The following is a 23,970-nucleotide window of genomic DNA, read 5'->3' as shown; positions in this document are numbered from 1 at the left end:
TTTCACAAAATTCCGTATTGATTGCTGTAGTTCGATGTAAACATAAATATTTTGGAAAACTTTCAGTGATAAATGAGGTCTTTGATATGGCAACGTGAACGCTGTCTACGTCTCTTGTTTATACTATTACGATGCTTGTAAAATTTCCACTTTACATTGTACAAACGAAATAATTTTCTTACTGTATGTTTATTTGCTTAAATGTTATTACATGCCTGTTTAAATAGCACGTGTAGAATGTTATTATATAACTGTTTCATTAATGAGCACTTAATTAAATTTAAAGAAGAAGAAAAAAAGTACTATATAATTACTTATGATATTAACAATGACTGAATTATTAACTTTACCCTGTTGATAAAAATAAACGTTTTCTTGTTCCCTATTGTAGTTGACGCGCTTAAATCCCTGATTATTGGCGGCCTTAAACCGATTGTTAAATCGAGAACTTGAAAACTTCGATGTAGAGCACAAAACTACATCTTTTTTTTTTTTTTTTTTGCTTACGAGGGGGAAATCTTCAAAAGGTACCCTATGCCGTGGGAGCGGCACGGGGTTATGTGGGATTCTTACCGCACTAAAACCCCCCCCGGTGGCCGTCCTCGGCGCTGCGTACAGCGACTCCGGGATCTCCAACGGAACGCAACCGGAGTCCTCTTAGCGCGTTGCCCCATCGGGCTCTGCCCAGGTGAGCTTGACGCTCGCCACACCGTCTGGTGGGCACGACGGTATGCGATCACACATACCGCCGTCCTTCCCGGGGTCACTAGCCGGGCGGGTCGAGCTCCCACTCTTGCCGCCCGCAACCCCGGAAGCCCCTTTTAGTCGCCTCCTACGACAGGCAGGGGATACCGTAGCCCTATTCTGGTCCCGGAACTACAGGGACAACAAAACTACATCTAAGTTTTCAACAACACAATAAAGAACAAATAGCTACTTAGCCTGGCCGAGAATAGAACCCGGTACTTTTGAAGTGTCAGAACAATAGATATCGATTGATTTAATTTCAAATGTAGTTTCTTTGACATCTGCCTGCGACCAAACCACCATATTATCTATTATCCTTGATAATTAGTATTTGACTATTTTTGACATCAGGATACTACGATATTTAATGACCACTTATCTGACCAGATGCGTGGAGCTTGACTTCTGGAACGGCCGCACCGAGGAGCCTGTGATCGTACATGGCTACACGTTCGTGCCTGAGATCAACGCGCGCGAGGTCCTCGAGGCGATCGCCGAAAGTGCCTTTAAGACCTCCGACTACCCGGTCATCCTCAGCTTCGAGAACCACTGCAACCCTCGCCAGCAGGCCAAGATCGCTAATTACTGCCGGGATATATTTGGTGACATGCTGCTGGACAAGCCCTTGGATACGCATCAGCTGGAGCCAGGTGAGTTAGAAGCAAACTTGGAATTAAGACGACAGGTCATCAATAACTTCGAGAACCACTGCAACTCACACCAGTAGGCCAAGATCGCTAACTACTTCCGGGACATATTCGGGGATATGCTGCCGGACAAACCTTTGGATACGCATCAGCTGGAGCCAGGTGAGTTTGTAGCAAATCTGGGTATAGGATGACAAACTGTTCATAGCTTCAGGAACCACCGCAATCTCCGTTGCCCTTTAGAAGACCTTAAGGCAATACTTTGACTTTGACTACTAATAAGTTTGACTAATAATAGCAGTGTAGCGTTGGTATATTCTGGTTTGAAGTGTGTGTAGTGCAAGCTAGACATAGGGCATATTAACTTAGTACTCAGGAGTTGTTTGGTGATAATGTAGTTTGATATAGTAGATGCACATAGGTATAGTTCAAATTCGACCGTTAATATGGTTTCAATGTGATGGATATCTGGAATCAAATTTTAAGGACTAAGTTGGAATGTTGTTGGTTACTTTATCATACGCCCTTCGAGACAAAACATAGCAGTAGTACTTTGCTGCTATAAGACAGAAGAATAGTACTAATTTTCAACTTATTATGTATGATGTAACTGTTATGAATGGATGAACGAATGAATGAATAATCCATTGCCAAGTCGTGCTATTTATAAAATATTTTATATTATATCCGCGCAGTCACAAAACATAACAGGATTGTCTCGTTACGCGGATAACATTTATATTCAGTCCATATTGCAGACAGGACAATTTAGCGTAATGATGATCCATTTCGGGCGAGGATTCTCATTTTTTATAACAAATGACTGCGAGTAGGTACGTTTGTGCGTGGGTTAATTACGTTGATATGAAGTTTACGCGCTTTATGCGACTTTTAAACGGAGAAATGTCAAATGAATGGTTCTTTCATTCATTATGTAAATTGACCGTAATAAATTGGTTGTTTTTGAAGATGATATTAATATATAAATAAATTATCATAATATGCTAGTAGTAATAATATTAGTTTTATATCTTTATATATTTATAATGTTACGGCTGTCATTATACAGTTTTTTTACTTTGGTTAGAAGTAACTACATTATTGCAGAATCGTGTTAGAATGTAATCAGTTTTCAATCATGATTAGTCGTTCGCTTTACGATCCGAACGGCAAAGCCCTTACGTGGAAGCGCCCCATTCATGAGGTCGCTAGCCACCGACCTCATAACAAGTGAAGTTGATTCGGTCAGTCACAGTTCGGTCAGACATTGATGTATTGCTCTAGTGCCACTGAACTCCTACCGAGTGAGGCCGTCAATACGGTATATTTATCAAGTAATACTCTTTGAAGTCCGTAGTATGTTTACGTTGGCCGCCGATCAACACTGACAGCTTATGACGCGTAAACAGAGCACGACAGTTTGTTCGGAAGTACGCTTTCGAATGGACGCTTAATGCAACATATTCATGTTTTGGTCTACTTTGGTCTGGTCATATTAGGTGATTTGACATCTTGTAAAGCGTAGTGACAAACAAAGTAGTAATTGTTATAAAAACAAAAAAAACAGACTTTAAAAATAATTAACGGCGAAGGAAAGTAATGTAGCCTATGTCACTTTCATAATTAAGAGTATAAATTTTAGACGAATCCAACGATACTTCAATAATACGTTACAAATCGTTAAGCTGTTTAGGCTACAGGGCGTGTCAATGAGTAAGACGTACATACATACACATTACACATTCATATTACATACATACGCTCGAAAAACATACGCTCCACAGACGAGTAAAATGTTATTTGGATTAACTTGTAAGCACAGTGCAATCTGATCTCAAAGATTTTTTTTTATAATATAGGAGTACCAGACGAGCGTTAGTCCACCTGATGGTAAGTGGCTACTGCCGCCCATGGACATCTGTAATCAACCCCAGATAGGATTAGATATTCCTACCTGAGGTCGGCCACAGATGCGCCGCGACCCCTGAGGACTAAGCTGGAACGCCTCGGAAAACTATGTCTCCCTTACCACACCCTTCAAAACGGAACACAGCAGCACCTAACACTGCTGTTATTAGGCAGAAATAGGTAGGTGTGGCGGTGCCGCCGGAGTCGAACCACAAAAGATTCTACCACATAATAAATATTAAATATTTTTGTGTTTATCAGGAGGGGAGCTGCCCCCGCCGTCATTGCTCCGCAACAAGATCATCATAAAGAACAAGAAGAAGCACCACCATCACCACAAGAAGGACGATTCCGCGGCATCGGAGGAGAGCGAGCGGATAGAGGCTGTGCCGCAGGGGAACGGGGATATCGCGCCGGGATCGGTGGGTACTTGTAGAAGGTGACTTTAATTACGTGAGGTTTTGGGGGAGAGGGGGGGGGGCAGAGATGTTGAGACAAACCTCATCTAAATAAGATTATTTTGGGTAGAGGGGGACCTTGTCAAATATTACGTATTTTTTTCCACAAGAAAGAAAGTAAAATTATCATTCTAAATCTAGCCTACATTATAAGTAATCTGAAATGCTTGTCTTTTCTATTATTAAATAAACATATTAAGTTTTTTTTTTCTTTTTATCATCAATCCAACGAATTTTCACTTAAACACACAACTTCAAAAATATTATGTGAAATTAGGGGAGGACGTCTCATTAAAGGGAGATGGGAAATTCGCAAAAAAATCTCACGTAATTAATGAATGCCCTTGTGCGATACAGCTCGACGGCCAGACCGCAAGGTATGCGGGCACGGCCACGCAATCCTACGGGAGGATATAAGTGGACTGTATGGTGTGAGAGGTATGACTCAATCTTCGTCCCAGCAGATGAGTAGAAAAACCACCAACCTTGTTTTCCAAGTCTATCTGCGGACTCGAATCGTGTCGGGGAGACGCGCACGGCGCTGTCACGGGGCTCGAGGAAGCAAGCACGGCCTGATCTTCCCGAGGAGTAGTCTGTGCACTTCACAATGAACACGTGGTAGCACGTGGAAAATAGGTGCGAGAGGGCACGTACAGAACTTGTGTAGGCTCCCGCCAAGCGCAAAACGACGACTGGTCGCACAAAGCGACATTGGCGACGCAACTCTGGTGGGTATTTGCTTCTACCTACCTACAGTTGACAAGGATTTAACAGCCCACTTACATAATTATGTGGTCATTTTAAATTTCAGCAATTGCTCAAGATGGCATTGTTAACCGACCTCAGGTAGGATATTGAATTCTACCTGGGGTTGATTACGGATGTCCATGGGTGGCAGGAGCCACTTATCATCAGGCGGTGTTCACTGTACATGCTCGTCTGCTAATCTTATGATTAACAAAAGGTATATTTGCTTGCAGCTGGGAGACGGTTCGAAGGAGTCGTCGTCGTCGTCGGAGTCGGAGTCGTCGTCGGAGGAGGAGGGCGGCGCCGACGAGCGCGCGGGCGACGGGCGCGCCGCGCACGAGACGCACGCCGCCGCCGAGATCTCCGCGCTCGTCAACTACGTGCAGCCCGTGCACTTCAGCTCCTTCGAGAACGCCGAGAGTTAGTGCGCTTTGTTGTACGCTGTAGTGCGCTTCGGCTCCTTAGAGGACACCGAGAGTTTGTGTGTACGCTGAGTGGGGCGAGCGACGGGCGCAGGAGACTTGAAAGAACGATCAATTGGCCGATTAGTTCATCAATTCATCGGTCGATTGACTGATCTGTGAATGACTTACCGATTGCGTGATTAGTGGTTTAATTGATCGATCGTTTTTTTAATACTAGACTAGCAGACGAGCATGTAGCTTACCTGATGGTGAGTTACTGCCGCTCGTCGACATCTGTAGTCGACCCCAGATAGGATTACCTCTCTTCCTAAGATCGACCACAGAAGCGACGAATTCTACGCCGCACCGCGGAAAAGATTGATCGCTTTATTAATTGATTGACCGATTAAGTCACCTCTTCGATCGATTGGTAATTTAATTAATTGACTGATTTTTTGATTGGTCGGCTATCTGACTAGATATCTGGCTCTGACTAGATAGCCGACCATCAATTGAACGATTGAATAATCGATCTATTGATTGATTTTTTCCCACAAGATAATACAGGTGAATGTTAATTCTTACATTTTTTCTAAAACTACAAAGCCTTTCAAAATATATTAAGTGACAGTTTATATATGCCTTCGTAAGCGTATAAAAAATAACAGCATGTTATTTATTTTCGCGTTGCAGAAAAGAAACGTTTCTACGAGATGTCGTCGTTCGACGAGAAGCAAGCGACGACGCTGCTGAAGGAGCGTCCGATAGAATTCGTCAACTACAACAAGCATCAGCTCTCGCGCGTCTACCCGGCGGGCACCAGGTTCGATTCCTCGAACTTTATGCCGCAGGTAAGCCATCATTACGCTCAGCCCTAATTCCCCTACCTCATCCTCTTCTAGTGCTCAGTATGTACAGTAAACAAATAAAAACATTACATTATCAGTACTAAGTTTTTGTACTCCACGTATTTTTTGTTTTCGAAGGAGATTCTTAACAATACGCAACACATATATCTTCTTATTTAAATGTGCATGAATGCATAAAACCATAGATGTAAAACTTGTTCCATATGTAGTTGGTCACAAATATCTATGTTCGGCAATGTCCACTTACTGTAAATTTATATAAAAAAAAAGAACTCCAAATCCCCAATCTCCATCCAAAAATCTTTTATAAATAACAAACATAAATTGCCTGTTGAAACTATTTTTTCTCGAGCCTTTCTTGCAAATCTTGTAGCAGACCCAATATTCATATTGATTTATCAGTAGGCCAATGGCCTATACTTAGTTACTGTGTCTATAATGCCATGTTATCTGCGTAAGACTGGTAATTAAACGTTAACTCTCCAGGTGTTCTGGAACGCGGGCTGCCAGCTGGTGGCGCTGAACTACCAGACGCTGGACCTGGCGATGCAGCTCAACCTCGGCTCCTTCGAGTACAACCGCCGCTGCGGTTACGTCCTCAAGCCCGAGTTCATGCGGCGGAAGGTAACTTGCGATTATTATTTTTACTTATTAATTGAAGCGGTTGTCTTACTGATTTGACACTCAGAAGGTTTTGTTTTCGATGCTCGGTCAGCTAGACATAAAAATAAAAAAATAGGATTTTTCTAGCTTCAGTTACCATTAATTCTTTCTTACGAACATAAAGAAAAGCTGCCACTTTCTATTAGACTATATTCCAAGTACTTATATAGGGTATTCATCCTGTATGTTGATACATATTCATTTAAAGTAGGTTTTCATGGTAAAATCCAAAACTTTATGGATTAGCGAAAATGCTGTAAGAAGTAACGAGGTAGATTTTGATGAAAATGAAAACTGCATAGCTGCTGCTTAGCCGAGAATTGAACGAATTCTTTTTGACAAAAAAATACGCCTTGTATCATTCCATCATTGGATGGTGTCGTTTATAAGGATCCAATTCTAGGAAATAACGATAAATGACAAGAGATTTACAGCGACGCGGATTTCACCCGTTCTTCATTCAACCCCTATAATCCAACCCGTACCCGTTCCCCCAGGACCGGCGCTTGGACCCGTTCGCGGAGAGCACCGTGGACGGCATCATCGCCGGCTCGCTGAGCGTGACGGTGCTGTCGGCGCAGCTGCTGACGGACAAGCGCTGCGGCACGTACGTGGAGGTGGACATGTTCGGGCTGCCCGCCGACACCGTGCGCAAGAAGTTCCGCACGCGCGTCGTCAGCAACAACGGCATCAACCCCGTCTACGGCGACGAGCCCTTCGTCTTCAAGAAGGCGAGTGTCTGTCGCGCTTTGTGCTCGGATGTGCTCGGAATGGAACACATTGCCGGTCGAAACCGGTTTTTTCCGGTTTTTTTTTGTCAAAATTGAAGATGTTTTAGAATTGTCTGCAATCCTATTTAGACCACTTCTGGGCAGGTATCTTTTCCCGTAATTGATAATGGTTTTGAATATTTTACACAAAATTGTCTAAATGCGGCTTAGTCTGCTTTACTTTGTTCCAAATTCGATAGTTCATGCCGTTTTCCACTACGTTTTATCGCGGATTGAAAATCGTAAATAGGTATGTGTGTATTAGGAGTATATTTGTTTACTTTGTCTTTAATGGTACGGGGTAGGATAACAAATGTTACGCAGAGAATGAAAGATTTACTACTAAATCTGAACCAGCACGGTCATTAACAACTATCAGTATATTTTTCTAACGATTCTTTTACGATTTGATTGCCGCTATAACGAGATAATCTTATTTTTTGTGTATTTGCTCGTGGTTATTTATTATGAAAATCGTGGCAATAATAAAACTTGTGGGCGTCCCAATTCGATTGATCTCCTTTTGATTTTGTTTCAATAAATCTGTGATCATTTTTATGGTTATTACTATCTTGTGTAGTGTTTCTAAAAAACACTATTGAATCATTAACACCTTTGAGTCCAGAATAATTTCTGGGTCTCAGCTTAAAGGCGTAGTATGCTGCGTGCGCAGCGTTGCTCCGTTTCGAGCGGTACGTTTATGGTGCGTACCGTGAATTTTCTATAAAAATAACTTTGGGAAATGATTTGCGTCCATGCGCAAAATATTAAATAAAAATACCATTATTCCGTCATTTCATTCGTGTAGGGAGCGGCAAAATTAAATTCCGCATTGGATGTTTTATATGTGTTGCACGTTTACATCGCGAACCCGTGGGGGCGAACGTGGGGTCGCGCCATCCGAGGCTACAGCTGACGTCATTGCCCGAGTTACAGAGCGAAGTGTGACATTGACCTATTGCTTGCGCAGGTGGTGCTCCCCGAGCTGGCGATGCTGCGGCTGGCGGCGCACGAGGAGGGCGGGCGGCTGCTGGGGCACCGCGTGCTGCCCGTGCCGGGGCTGCGGCCCGGCTACCGGCACGTCAACCTGCGCACCGAGCTCGGCCTGCCGCTGCCCGCCGCGCTGCTGCTGCTCGTCAAGGTCACGGTGGGTACACGCGCACACACACACACACATGTACACACACATTCGCGCGCGAACGCTCCTGAGCCATCGCGTGCTGATATGCTAGTCACACGTACACAACACAACGTGCACGGATGCACGAATAGACAGTTACATTCACACACGTACGACACACATAAATATATGAAGCGCTGAGAAAATCATGGACACGCATATACATTTTGATACACGACATCGCGTAGGTACGCGATGTTTATACATAGACACACATACGCATTGGCACACGCGCTTGTAATTAGACATGCACACATGAACGCATCAAATGCAAACACGTTCATGTACAAACGTACGTGTATGCGTTAAATTTTGCATTAATTTAATTATATATGGTTGGATATGAATATTGTAAGGTTTGTTTGCTACATAACAAAATACTAAACCAATATTTTAGATGTTGTTGTTGCTATCAATAAATTAGTCTTTATTTCGGAAGTTTTATATTTAATTACAAGAATACTATTTTAATTTATTTTATTATTTTTTATAATTCATTAATAAATAATTTCGTATCCGTCGCTAGGACTACGTGCCAGACCGGTTATCGGAGCTGGCGGAAGCGCTGGCCAACCCCATCAAGTATCAGAGCGAGCTGGACAAGCGCACGCAACAGCTGGCCGTGCTCACCGAGGACACGGACGACCAGGCCCCGCCCCTAGCCCCGCCCATCGCCCCGCCCACCTTGCCCAAGGGCGCGCCCACGCTACCGGTAAGATTTATATAACTTTACATAACAGGTGTAGTGTGATGATGGTCTTGAGAAATGTCAGAATGACAACGAACGAATAGATGATGTTTGAACTGAAATTGCTACAAAGGCGAACCAATCAGTTAAGTCAATGAAATAACGATATTGTAATTATTTTGTAATAAAACCATGCATATTATGTTATGCTGCAAAAGTAAAATAATACATAAAGATTTTAATTCTTGCTGTTTGTGTACCCATATTTGTACCATAAAAGATGTGTTTTCTATCATCATTTTATCACCTTTCATTGGCTAAGGGGTTTTTTTTTTAAATTCGATTTGTATTTATTTTAGGTGATGCCGGATTCCGTAGTGGACGGAAGTCCAAAAAGGCCTGTGAGCGTAACGGATATGAACAAGAAGCAAAATGATACGGACGCTCTGACCGGTGTCACCGCACCCGTTAACGACGAGAAAACGGCGCAAGGTAAAAATAAAGATGAAGAATTTATAAATAATTAAAAAAGCGAATTATTATACATACGTTCATTGGCATAAGGACTTTTATACTTGATTGAACATTTGAATTAAAAATAACTGACTTTATTAAAGGAATAATTGGCATATTAACAATTAAATACATACATTTGGAATAAATGAACGAACTGATACTGTTGGGATACAGCAGCATCTCAGTCACGATCACGTAGCCCGGCGGGAGATTGGCTTAGCCAAAAACATAAATGAACGATTGATTACTTTGGTGTCCACAGAGGAGACGGCGAACAACGAGAGCTCGTGGGCCGGCGGCGGCTCGGACGAGGCGTCGGACGCGGCGCTCGCCGGCGCGCTCGAGGCGCTGCTCGCCGGCAAGGCCGTGCGCGAGAAGCGCGCCGAGCTCGCGCGCAAGCTGGACGCGCTGCGCCGCAAGCGACACGCGCGCACCAAGTTCCACGTGCCCAACCGCCTCGTCAAGCGGCTCTCCTCCCGCAACATGTGAGTGTGTGCCCCGAGTGCCCGCGAGCTGGACGCGCTGCGCCGCAAGCGACACGCGCGCACCAAGTTCCACGTGCCCAACCGCCTCGTCAAGCGGCTCTCCTCCCGCAACATGTGAGTGTGTGCCCCGAGTGCCCGCGAGCTGGACGCGCTGCGCCGCAAGCGACACGCGCGCACCAAGTTCCACGTGCCCAACCGCCTCGTCAAGCGGCTCTCCTCCCGCAACATGTGAGTGTGTGCCCCGAGTGCCCGCGAGCTGGACGCGCTGCGCCGCAAGCGACACGCGCGCACCAAGTTCCACGTGCCCAACCGCCTCGTCAAGCGGCTCTCCTCCCGCAACATGTGAGTGTGTGCCCCGAGTGCCCGCGAGCTGGACGCGCTGCGCCGCAAGCGACACGCGCGCACCAAGTTCCACGTGCCCAACCGCCTCGTCAAGCGGCTCTCCTCCCGCAACATGTGAGTGTGTGCCCCGAGTGCCCGCGAGCTGGACGCGCTGCGCCGCAAGCGACACGCGCGCACCAAGTTCCACGTGCCCAACCGCCTCGTCAAGCGGCTCTCCTCCCGCAACATGTGAGTGTGTGCCCCGAGTGCCCGCGAGCTGGACGCGCTGCGCCGCAAGCGACACGCGCGCACCAAGTTCCACGTGCCCAACCGCCTCGTCAAGCGGCTCTCCTCCCGCAACATGTGAGTGTGTGCCCCGAGTGCCCGCGAGCTGGACGGGAGTCAAAACGCGCTGGCTAGGAGTTGGTTATAGCATTTACAGGATAACTTGATTGCACTATCTCAATTTTATGAAAGCCACACATATTCACTCTATTTGAGTCTATCTAAGTATTGATAAAATTACCAAAGTGTAGATTTTCGACCCATAATAATAACGTCTTTGTTTCTACTGTAATCAAATTTCCGCAATAATTTCATTATTTGTAAGCAGTACGAACACTTTCCAACACTAAAAAAAATCATAAAAATTTTTGTCTACTCGCTCTCAAAAATAAACCCTTTGTTAAAGGTCTAGCGGCGAGGCGAGCGGCGAGGAGGGCGCGGGCGCGGAGGCGGCGGCGGAGCGCGAGCTGCGGCTGCGCTACCACCACGCGATCTACGCCGCGCTCGAGAAGCAACTGCTCGCGCAACAGAACCACCAGATGAAGGCGCTCACGGTACGCACGCACACGTACACACCAACACGCATATACGTACACACATGTATGCATCCGTATACACACACGCACGCAGTAACACACACACAAACACAGGCATACATGTACATATTCATTCACGCAGAGTAACATGCACATACACAGGCATACACGTATAAAACGTGGCGAATATTTTTCATCTGAGTGGTGAGCTTTACTCAGAAATAAGGTAGAAATGGATCGATAATGTAATTAATACATCTCTATTATCGCCATCGTCAATAAACAATGTGCTTCAACGTAAATCTTATCTTTCTAGGATCTTCTAGAAGTGGAGAAGAAGGAGATCCTGAATCGGCTGGCGAACTCCCGCAAGGAGGACGTGAAAGCCCTCGTCAAGAAGACTAACCGGGATAAGGACGAGATTCTAAGGATAAAACGCGAGATACATTCGCAGGTCAGTGAAGACGTTTGTTTTATTCGCTTGTTCATTATTAATTTTTTTTGGAATATTGGAAGCTCTTTTTTTTTCATTGTAATACGACAAAATTTTGCCAGGGTGGCATATGTTAGGGACGATTGAAAATATTTGTTTTTTCGTAGACTTATTTTCAGAATGCAGTTCTAATTCAGACACGCCTTTTTATTATGCCCCCCAGATTATTTACTTTGTACTATCTGCTGTACGCGACGGTCACGTCCTTAAAATTGAAACGTTACTTCAAAGAAGTTGTTTATACGTTATATAGATGCAATATATATATTTTTATAATATAGGAGTAGCAGACGAGCACCTGATGGTAAGTGGCTACTGCCTCCCATGGACATCAGTAATCAACCCCAGATAGGATTAGATATTCCTACTTAAGGTCGGCCACAGATGCGCCGCTACCCCTGAGGGCTAAGCTGGAACGCCTCGGAAAGTCTGTCTCCCTTACCACACCGTTCAAAACGGAACACAGCAGCGACTAACACTGCTGTTATTAGGTAGAAATATGTGTGGCGGTGGTGCCGCCGGAGTCGAACCACAACGGGTAGAACCTTCAAGGTGGTAGAACCTTCGATAATTCACCACCTTCAATAGAATCCAATATGTACGTATGATGTTTACAGTCAGTGGAGCGTGGTGTGGCGGAGCGGATGCGGCTGGAGGCGGCGCACGCGCGGCGCCGCGAGACGCTCGCCCGCGCGCACGAGCGTCTGCGCGCGCAGCTGCTGCAGCGCCGCGAGCAGGTACGTCACGTCACGGTAGGGGCGGGGATGACGTCACAGGCGGGGGAGCTGCAGCGGCTGAAGGCGGCGCACGTGAGGCGCCGCGAACAGGTACGGTGACGTCACAGGCGACGCTGACGTCACCGGCGAGGCACCACCTGCTGCTGTAGGTGGGGATGACGTAACAGACAAGGGCAGGTACGGCTGTATGTGGGGGTGAACAGGCGAGGGCAGCTGCGACTGGAGGCGTGTGTGACGTCACTGGCGGGAGACGCGGCGGCGTCGAGCGGTGCACGCGCAAGGACACACGCACGTATTCACACATTTATGTACACACTCACGCGCATACATACTTCAAAATAATCACCAACACGTATACACGTATACAGTATGGTTGCCGCTCGATTTGTTACTCAGGTAAATGACAACTGGCAGCCGTCATAGCACTTTTTACCGTTTTTAATTTAGTCTTAAGTTAGGTCCTTAACTATATTTTTTTTTGTTCCAGGAACTCCAGGAATTGGAAAACATGTGCGGCGGCGCGCCCGAGGGCTAGGCCGGCCGCACCCCCGAGCATCTCTCTTGGTAGCTAGACTCTGTACGTCGTCGAGTTACTTTTTATTTAGGAATCTGTGATATTATCTCCTAAGGAGCGAGCCGCGCAATCTCATAGTTTTAGTTGGAGTGCGATGTTCTGTTGACCCCTGAGATTGAATGGAAAGGAATGAGGTTCGCCGTTCATTTGAACCTTGTGTGGTCGCGAGTCGGTTGTGTTGTGGACGAGGCGACTGAATAGACTCCTAACGCGTGGCGCATTTTTAGGTCCGATCGTCGATACGATAGTTTTTTAATACACCTACTAATTTTATTTTTGTTTTAGTAAACAGAATTACATTTATTTTACAAGATTATTATTATAAAGTTTAAATGTCTTAAATTTTGGATGGAGTCTGAATAAGTTTTAAATAAATGTTTAAGTACGGTTTCATTACAAATCTCTACTTAACTGCTTGTTTTAAAATACCTATAAAGATTAATAAAAATACACATTTATATGAAACGTAATTTGTCAACAAGTTGACGGACTTATTAGGAGACTATTCTGTAACTTCGTCTATGATTTTAGTAGATCTTCTCGTGACTTTTTCTATGACGTTACATTTTTTCGCGCCCTACGTAATGATTCGTGATATACTATAAGATTACCTTCGTAAGTAGCTTATGTGAGTATGTGTCGGAGATAAAATTCGTTACCCCCCTTTTAAAACTAGGTGCTGACTAGGGGTAATTACGTGTAATGTAATCGTGTAGTGTAAGTAATTGCGTATAATGTGACGATCATATTATTTACAAAAAAGGATGCTTAGTTGATCAAAGAATGCACTTGTAATGTTGCAATTTCTGTCAAGAGTGAAGATGTTACATTCAAATCTCCTCACTTGTAATACTGGATAATATGAACTTTAACTGTAGCATGTTTGGAGATGATGTTTGATATTTCCTCAGGCAGTACCTTGACTGCTATTATATCGTTACATTACACATAAATGCTCGCAGTCAGTACCTACCTTAATGTATCTAAGTATTAACTACAGGGGGTTTCAATTCGACTAACGCTTCGGTTGCATCGATATGCTAGTCACTGCATTCGCGTCGATGGAAGAATGGAAAATACATTACATACCATACATTACTGTGAAGAAAGTTCTATAGATTATGTACTGCTTACTTGTATAAATTAAAAAAATCTATAATGTTCAGGTCAGTTGAAAGTAAAATTCTTATAAACAGCGATTACTTCTTAATATTCATATATAATTTTTGTTATTTAATTATAATTTCATTCAACTATATCGAGTACTAGCTTCGGCCGGCTTCGCTCGCGTAAATTGGTATTTATTTTCTAAATCATTCTTTGACTAATTTGATTGATTTTTTTTTCAATTAAATGAATAATTTGGGTGGTTTTTACAAATTTTACCAAGAGTATTTTATCTTCGATATGATATAAATTGAATCTATTTCTCCAATCTTATAAAGCAACTGACTTTTGCATTAATGATATTAGTAAGGAGTCTTTATATTCCTTCTTCCCGCGACGTACCTACTTAATGTAATGTCTATACATATCTAAACATACTGATTTACGTAAATCCTTCACACACCTGTGGTAATTTTTCGATGACGATCCTTTCTTCCTTATATTGTATTATATACATATATTAACGGTAGTGTTAGCGTTTGTCCCGCGATTGAAAAACAAAAATGTCTATGAATACGACTCTTATGATGATTATTCCAATGTCTCTGGTTAGTGAAAGTTTCCGATGTGGTCGTTTGAATAAATTTGAATTTTATTCAAAACTAAATAAAAAAAATGATTAAATTTGAATTTATCCGATAGCTATTTTTACATCGTACGTTTTATCTGTGACGGCTTTTAAAACTATGTAATATATTTTCGAAAAGTTTTCGTAAATGTTAACTTATCCAAATAGTGTCTACTCAGTATACTAGATTGTTTTAACTGACTTCTTATCTTACAAAATAAAAGGGTAAATCGTAGTAATTTTAAAATGATGGAAAATATTGTAATATATACATAGCTTAAATTTAGTGGCTTGCATTATAAGTAAAATGCTTTCCTACGTAGAAAAAAACGCTTAAAGATATAAATAATATTCCTCATTTAATTTAATTAACGTTTATATATTAAATGTATTTTCGCACAAAATGTTCACAAACTCTATTTATATGCGAACTGAAGGGAAACACATTAAATAAAGACATATTTTTAAAATTCAAATGCAGTCCACCTGATCATATGTGGCCTCTGCCGCCAATGGAGATCTGTGACCAACTCCATATAAAACGGTTCGTACCACTCTCAGACGGATCAGATGTGTTGCCACTCTTGAGGACTATAGTCTGATTCATAATTAGGTGTCCAAAATGTAAACAAACAAATGTCACTGTCAAAATTAACAAGCAACAAATCAGCTACGAAACTTAAAAATGACGGCACAAGAAATGTTCTGGGTTCCGATTGTGTTACCATTATCACATTTTAATTTTCTACCATAAACCTTTTTTTTTATTATTATTACTGTATGGAACGAAATTGAGGTAATATAAATATTAGAAAATGTGAATTGATCTTAATTTTTTTTAGATTATTATTTTATTATTGTTGTATTAATTTAATATTGTCAAAAATAAGAAACTACCATTCGAAACGTATTTTCTTGATAGGTCAACACCTTTGTTTACATTTTGGACACCTAATTATGAATCAGACTATAAGATGGTTGCCTCATATGTATCTAAGTCATCCACACCCTTCCACCGAAATACCGACTGTTGTCTTGCTTGTTCGACGGTGTTTTTGTAATTATAACATGTTTTCCTTTTTAAGTGCAGTAAAAACGCATGCGCCATTTTAATTGGTGTCTATTCGTATAAATTTTATAAAAATCTCATTTTTATATAAAATCTTAGGCAATGAATTAACTCTAAATAAATTAAATATTGATTAATTATATTTTGTTGACATCTAACAGGTGTAACTGTAGGTTGTAGATTAACATTCCAATATTAAAGAATAAGCACAAAATTATCTTCTAGTCTTAGCGGATCTGAAAGTTAATGAATCTCGTTCGAAAATGTTTATAATTTTTTAAACGCACATTACGTCGCATTGCAAGATTGCTTTCCTAAATTTTACTTGTAGTGTTACTAGAGAGGTTGTAGAAAGGTTACCTTTAAGGTGTTTTATGGTGCTCTGTATGTATGGGATGTGTATGTGTTGTGTACTTAATTTGCTAAGGTCATATCTGATAAACTAAAACTGGTATTTAGTTGGAATTGTTGAGACTTTCTTAGATTACACTAGTACTAGATTTTGCCAAGGAAGGCATTTTCTGAACTGTAGAAGAATAGTAGACCTAAAATTATTACGAGTAGCTAGTAACGGTAAACATACTCTAATAACCGAAACTAACCTAACTTACAATTGCATTATAATTGGCTCAAATATTCTATTACTTCCCTTTCTATGAGGCATAACATGTGAAACACAAAAAATCTTTGGTACTTTTTCTTGCCAATAATACAAGTTCCAATCCCACAAACACAATTAAAAAAAAAAAAAAAAAAACTAGTGCTCGTCTACGTTATAACGTATCGTATATAAAGTTTTGTGCCTTCAGACTTCTCAGTTAGCATTACAATTTTATTAAATAGACGCTTCTTACTGGCACAAAATATTTTTTCTTTCTCCTATTTAATTATTATAATATTTGTATATTTTGCCAAAGTGTCATAAAAACTAACTATTAAAATAAATTTAGCGTGTGCGTAGTTACAAATCTGTCATTACTTACTATCTTCGTGGATAGATCAAATTCTAGGTTAATCTTGAAAACAGGGAACTCTTGCTATCAATCTTACACGTGTCTAAATAAATAACTCGATTAATGAATGTAATACTATTATAGAAAATAGCAGTATTAGCGTTTGCATGTGTTATAGGAATGTTGCGATGTTGCATAAAGTAGTTATGCTAATAGTGAAGTAGATTTGCTGTAAGCCTTCGATAATAAATCTTAATATGTATCTGAATTTCTTACCTTACTTTAGAAATTGTTCCGGGTATAAACAAAGATCCCAAATGAATCTTTAGAAGCTTTTGACGTAAAGCAAGCTTGTTTATAATTTAGTTCCCCCTATGGCACTACTTAAATTGGTCAAAATTAATTAATATATCATGTTTAAGTCCAATTAAAACCAGGTTCTGTGCCTTATTGAAAATCTCATTATTCAATGTGTTTTAAGAAGTGAGACGTTCCCCTGATCTGAAACCTAAAAGGGCTGCTCCGTTTGCCTTATGATAGGATACGCCCCGCCACCACAAAACCTCTCTGCAAATTTGTTAACTATGGAATAGTATACGTTTTAAGTTCTGCCAATGTAACACAATTCGGTGTCATTATTTTCCCATAACTGGGGCACAGGTTTATCAGATATATAAGTAAATTTCAAACACTAATGCAATCATGCTGTCATGCAATCACGCAGTCATGCAGTCATTCAGTCAGTAAAAATAATAAACGGATATTGCAAAAGACATCATTCTACTTTACCCAGACATTTTCAAATTAAATTATTACATTAATTTAAAAGCTCCGTTAATAAACTTTGTAAAAATAGCTTCGTCTGATTAATATTAAAATATAATTCACTTCGGATACATTTACGAGTATTACGAGGAGTAAATTTGTACGTAGATGGTAGATAGTTAAACAATTCGATGGTTAGATATTGTAGTGAGGATGTGTGAGCTACACGATTGTTCTTGCCTTGAATACGTTTAAATTTTCGTTAGATAAGGTCGTTAGTTATAAAAGTCTCTTCGAAAAATTTCAAATTCGATTTCTGTCTTCCCCCTTTTTTCGATGATTCTAAAGTGGCCTAAAATTGTCAAAGTTGTTTCCGATTTCGTCAATTTTCTATTTCGATTATTAAAGTGCTTCTAAAAATGTTTTAATTATGATTTGTAAAATCTGAACGATAATATCGCGACAGCTAAGATATATACTTTAAATGCATAATAAGTCTTCAAAGGGATGGTAAATCTCATGTAATATCAATGTATATCGATATTATCGATCATACGTTAAATATGTTTTGTAAAAAGTTACGGTATGTATATAATTTAAGCACTAATATATATGTATATTGTATTGTTATATCGTATTACTTACTAAGGCTAGAGACGTTTAGTAATAATTTTACAAATTTTTGCATCCTTGATATCATAAAAGAGTGATTTTCTTTAGGTCTGATAAATTTTATTCTAGAACGCTAATATAGAATAGAGAGATGTTTTATTTGTCTGTTTTATAGTTTATATATATAATTCCAAATATTATAATATTTGCAAATTGTTTTGTCAATGGATTTTCTTTTTTTTTTTTGTTTAGTAGTTTTAGTATTGCCAATGATGTCTCAAATTAAGAATTAAATGTGAAAAATATTTAATTTTAAATCGTCAATTGAATTCATAATCACTGTCAAATTCGCAGTATTATATTACGTACAATATCATTAAACCATAATTTACATTCAGAATCTTGCCCCCATTGTGAAATTATTGCTAAATGTGTCTTTACCTAAACTGAGCTGTGTACTATATACTATCGTGTCTCTGTGATCTCCACTGTCGCAACTATACTGTACTAATGTATGTATACCTGTATCTATCAGCTGTAGTGTTCGTATGCCAACATGTATGATAGCGAGCTATCTGCCAACTAGACGTAAGTGTAAAGTGATAGTGTTATGTTAGCGTTACCGACTGCAGCTTCGGGTGTAGACTTATGTAATGAAAATGTAGGAATTGACAGGAAATGTGCGGCTTGGTTGTGTATTTCGTGTTCTGCTCTTCATGTAGAACTCTTAACTTCCCATTGGCTACTATGATGCTTAAGCTTCGGAATAGCGTTTAATCGACTGCCGCTGGAACCTATTTCTGCCTCATAACAGCAGTGTTAAGCGCTGTTGTGTTCTGGTTTGAAAGGTGTGGTAATGGAGACATATTTTTCCGAGGCGTTTCAGCTTAGTCCTTAGGGGTAGCAGCGCATTTGTGGCCGACTTCAGGTAGGAATATATAATCATATCTGGGGTTGATTAATTGATTATAGATGACCGTGGACTACAGTAGCCACTTACCATCAGATGCTACTCCTATATTATAAAAACCACATGTTACATTTTACTGAAGAAGCTGTCAACACTTACACGTCGTTGTAGATGCATAAGGTAATAAACGTTGTCGTACAACTTTTTGACAGTTGCGCTAACCACCAATTAATCGCTAAAGCTACCGGTTGCTCAAGCGTCAGTAGCCAATGTGTGGTCATTCTTATTGTACTTTTACACAGGACATCCAATGTTAATAACACAGTACTGAAATAGATTCTTCGTAAAATTAAACATATTTTTACATTATTATATCAGTCAAATAGGTCTTATACGAACCTATCTCTGTTATGCTTACAGAGACTAGAAAACCGCTATATCTAAAGTTAATTACGAAGAGTTATTTTGTAACTTTTTGTTTACGCATTCACATTTATTTTATTAATCCTAGAAATATGAACACTTGTTACAAATCAATCAATTGTTCAGTGAATATTGGACTTAACATTTAAAAAATACTGAATAGTTATAAATGCTAATTCTGGATCTGCTTACCTGTTTACTTTGAGTAATTCACTCAGTATCCTTGATATTTTAAATTATTTGGAAAGACAATTGTTAATGTGTTGGAATTTTAGATGATAAGGAATGTAGGCTCCGCTTCAAGTGACGGCATTGTTTCTAGTATGCGTGCTATTGTATTATGTACTAAAATAAATTACAGCCCGCATAACTAAAGATAGGTCGTTTTTATAACGTCATGTACTTCCAACCATAGATAACCGTTAGATAACCTGCAGATTACGTTTATATTGCAACCAAAAATTGTATTGAATAAAACACAAGATTTCTAGTACATTTTTAAATTATGTGTACCCGAGTTTACGTACACGTTACGGGTGCGTCGCCGTGTGCATACACAGGAATATGTTTACGTAAGATTCGAATGGACACTTATAAACTCGTCATTTTTAAATGTTGTTTGAGAACGACTGATAATGCTATTTGGTTGCAACATAAAAGTACTCCATTACAGTAGTTACTGTTACATTTCTATGTAAATGTAATAACCAATTGTATGCAACGTTGAAAAATATTCTCATAAATCTCATACCTGTATTATTTTATATCTGTGTTTATTAAAAACATCTGTATGTCTGTAATGATCAACATTTGATTATATTTGATTGGAGATCAGATCTGTATCTTATTTAGAATCTCAATCAATCGTGCAATATGCATAGTTCAATGTATTCTCGCTGTATATTTAATTTTCGCACAAAATAGTATTTAATATAATTATTTCGAGCCTTATGTGAGCGGAGTGTTGTGATGGCAGTTTCTTATGAAGTACGTATAGATGTCGCTGGCGACGGTCGTGGGTTGTGAGGGAGCTGCAGGCCGGGAGGCGAGCCCGTGGGCGCTTCATTATTCTACAGTTTCTATATTTTATTTAAAAAAATGTATTTTATAAGCTATATTCCGTAGATTGGAGCTCGTGGTTCTATGTGTGGGTGAACTCTGTACATGCATATATGTTGGGTTATGTGTGCGTGATTTGAATACTATCGTTAGTAAAATGTGTATCTGTTTTGAAACTTTGGTAACATAATTACATTTTTGTTTTACCTTGTCTGTCTGATATAATATTTACGAAGTCACGCACACATAGAGCTATGCACACAATGAAATATCTCAACAATTGGTGTAGCTTAGTTAATTACTTTGTCACAATGTTTGTCATAATATTACAATACTGTATTATGTAGTGTATAATTACAGCAATCTAGAGGTTATTCGGTTCAATTATCCTTTTAAAACCGGTTAACTTAGTGGGTGGGCGCACAAATTAGAATTGAAAACTTTTACGGTAAAAATTAAGATTAAATTGCTAATATTAAGAAACATAATTGGTTTTCTTTGCATTGAATTTTTACTATGTTTATTTTACTAATTATAACTCATCTTGTAACATCTACAAAAAAAAACAAATCATTTTTTTAATATATAAATATAGTACTAGACATGATATCTTTGACACTTGTACTAATTAAATTGCATAGATTAGTAAAGATACTTCGCCGCCTTGAAATTGAATGAAGCCACAAATGGCTTATTATCGTAAGTGCTTTTTTTGACATTTTTAGAGAAAATTTACGAATAAATAACTAATACTGCGTAATTTACATGAATTTACATAATAAATAAATAATTATTTCAAATATTTTAGGGATATTTTAGCACGGAGACGAGGCAACACTTTTTACGCAAGTATTTCAATTCTCAAAACTGGGTACATTTTCTAGTTAGGAGTGAGTAATCTTTACTAATCCATGTTAAATTGTGTCATTTTCAAAATTGCGGATACAATATTTTTTGATTAATCTAAAGACGATAAACTTTTAAAATAATTCCTTACCATATCAGAACATATACTCACCATAATGGTAATTCCGTTTAGGTTGTGATAATTTGAAAATAAAAAAGAACATATTTTTGAACGTAATCTTAGACCCTAAAATATCCATTAGGCATCTAATAGATGCAGCATTATTTATGTATTTTTTACTGTGTATAAATTTAATTTGCATATTTGCCATTAGACATTAATTTAACTATTTATACAATTATCATTTTATTTTACACATAATGAGGTAAATATAGAGATGGGCGCGTTCTACTATAACCTTATATCGTATTTTGTAATTATATCATTGTTAAATACGATAAAAATGAGACAGAAAGACTACAGTCGCTATGGAACTTTAGTGGAATGCGGAATAAATTATTGATAGTGTTGTCATACTTATAACACAAATGTTTTATGCATTTTTGAGACGAAACGCTCAAAATATTTTTAAATATTTATTTGAATATTCTGTTTCATTGTAAAATAGTAGTTACTTAATATTTTTGAAAGATTGTGAAGTCGCCCGCGCTCGCACTCTCTAGATCTAGTCATTTTTAATTCCTGTGTTTTATCTATACGTGAATATGCCTGTATATGGGTAGACAATATAATATTAATCAATATGAATGTTATACTAAATATATATTAGGATATAGGTGAACTTATCTATTAAATTTGATGTCTGTTCTATTTGTGGTTTTATTTTATTTCCCAGTGAAAATTACCCGTTCATCTAAATAGATTTGGAATATAGATTTTGGATGTAGTATTTATCCAGTTGAGAAACTTAAGAGGTTCATTCAAAATGCTGTTCTTTTCACATTGTAGTCATTATCAACTCCTTGCACCCGCTGAAAGGTGTCTCGGTTTCACAAAGTAAGAATTGATATAAATCTAATTACGACGTAAATTGTACCATTAAATACGTGTGTATAGGTCAGTACCTATACACGGAATAAGAAAAACTGCACGTAAAAGGTCGGTGGTTGATGTCTCTGCGGGTTTGTAAAGTTCATCACCCGGAACAATACCGAGGTTCATCACACAATTTTTTATGACGACAGCTCTATTATTTTTCTATCATAGAAATATCTGACATCACGGCTGTCATTACACCTACTCAACTACAAAATGAAAACGCTAAAAAAATATTAAAAATTCGCAATAAAGAAAATCAAAACAATCAGTCTTCACCCAAGCATACAATCTTCATGAAAACTAAAAGAATTTAACTAACAAAGTCGAGATGTGGCGGTTTAGTCAGCTGGTTAACCCAGCGCGAGCCGCGTACACGCCGCGGCGGTACTACCAGAACTTCGTGATGTCAGAGGAATTGGCACGGATCGAAAGAGAGTGCAACAGATTCTGTCCTGTACCGAGATTTCCGCCTCATAAGGTAGGTATAAAGAGGTCACCAAAAACTAGTTCAAAGGTAGTAGAAGCTACCTAGCTACCTAGCTATTATTGGCTTGTAATAGTGTTAAACCCTTTAGAGTTCTCATCTGAAGGATGTGGTAAGGCAGAAACTTAGTCATTAGAGTTATTAACTACCAATCCACACTAGGCCAGCGCGGTGGACTATGTCCTAAACACCTGCTATTCTGAATGGGGACACGTGCACAGCAGTAGGACAGTATTGGGGCGTCCATTAGTCGCGTTGTAATTTTGCAGATTATTGGACAACGAAGATGTGAGACGCTTCTGCCTAGGAATATTTTCTTGTAATTCGGTCACAGGTAGCAGTAATCGGCGCTGGTAGCGACGTGGGCCGCGTGGCGAGCCTGTTCCTCAAGCAGCAGCGCGTGATCAAGTCGCTGGCGCTGTACGACGAGCTGCCCGAGCACAACGTGCTGGGCGTGGCCACCGACCTCGCGCACATCGACACCAGCACCGAGGTGGAGGCCTACCAGGGACGCGTGTTCCTCAAGAACGCTCTTGATGTATGTGTGATTTCTTTTTGTTGCGTATCATTTTCTGTTTATTTCACGTGATATATATATTTTGGAGAAGGTACCGTTTTATGATTTGGTAAACATTTTTTATTTCAATTTTAGTTAATGATTATGTTGATGGTTTGTGACAAGAATTTATTAATTTTAATAAGAAAACACGGGCGTTAATCTTGGCACAATTAATTTAAGTAGGTAATTAGGTAGGTAGGTTTGTTAAGGAAAATCTTACGTCAAGTTTTTGTATCATATAAAATTGGATAGGTAATGTATGAATTTAAACTTCGTTTTCGAATAGAAAAGCTAAAGATGCTATTTTCAAAACATTGTCTTAGGAGTTTAAGTAGATATAGGTAGGTACTATATTGTACCATGATAAGAAAGACTGCTGTGGATATTAAAACTTCGCACGCTGAATTTCAAAATTAAATCATGTTTTGAAATTATATAATTAATCATTTAACTGCCATCATATTTTA

The 23,970-nt window shown here is 39.5% G+C and overlaps 2 protein-coding genes across 2 annotated transcripts in view; both read left to right on the top strand.

Annotated features, from left to right (window-relative positions):
• Nucleotides 1-13,302, top strand: part of Plc21C (Phospholipase C at 21C) — a 125,878-nt gene extending 112,576 nt beyond the window's left edge. The window contains 14 exon segments of the mRNA XM_073082927.1: nucleotides 1,135-1,397; nucleotides 3,564-3,724; nucleotides 4,741-4,927; nucleotides 5,605-5,762; nucleotides 6,267-6,404; nucleotides 6,941-7,174; nucleotides 8,184-8,360; nucleotides 8,920-9,105; nucleotides 9,441-9,573; nucleotides 9,860-10,109; nucleotides 11,095-11,242; nucleotides 11,541-11,678; nucleotides 12,335-12,454; nucleotides 12,942-13,302. Of these exon segments, the coding sequence (XP_072939028.1) occupies nucleotides 1,135-1,397; nucleotides 3,564-3,724; nucleotides 4,741-4,927; nucleotides 5,605-5,762; nucleotides 6,267-6,404; nucleotides 6,941-7,174; nucleotides 8,184-8,360; nucleotides 8,920-9,105; nucleotides 9,441-9,573; nucleotides 9,860-10,109; nucleotides 11,095-11,242; nucleotides 11,541-11,678; nucleotides 12,335-12,454; nucleotides 12,942-12,989 (2,341 nt within the window). The 3' untranslated portion in view covers nucleotides 12,990-13,302.
• A 9,324-nt stretch (nucleotides 13,303-22,626) lies between these two features.
• Nucleotides 22,627-23,970, top strand: part of LOC140749440 (carotenoid isomerooxygenase-like) — a 30,090-nt gene continuing 28,746 nt past the window's right edge. The window contains exons 1-2 of the mRNA XM_073082477.1: nucleotides 22,627-22,942; nucleotides 23,283-23,482. Coding sequence (XP_072938578.1) covers nucleotides 22,789-22,942; nucleotides 23,283-23,482 — 354 coding nt within the window. The 5' untranslated portion in view covers nucleotides 22,627-22,788. The remainder of the gene's footprint in view (nucleotides 22,943-23,282; nucleotides 23,483-23,970) is intronic.

Source organism: Epargyreus clarus, unplaced genomic scaffold (assembly GCF_041222505.1).
Source record: "Epargyreus clarus isolate Ecla_fem2 unplaced genomic scaffold, WU_Ecla_fem_2.2 ptg000018l, whole genome shotgun sequence".
Classification (NCBI taxonomy): domain Eukaryota; kingdom Metazoa; phylum Arthropoda; class Insecta; order Lepidoptera; family Hesperiidae; genus Epargyreus; species Epargyreus clarus.
This window is presented reverse-complemented; position numbering and strand designations above follow the sequence as displayed.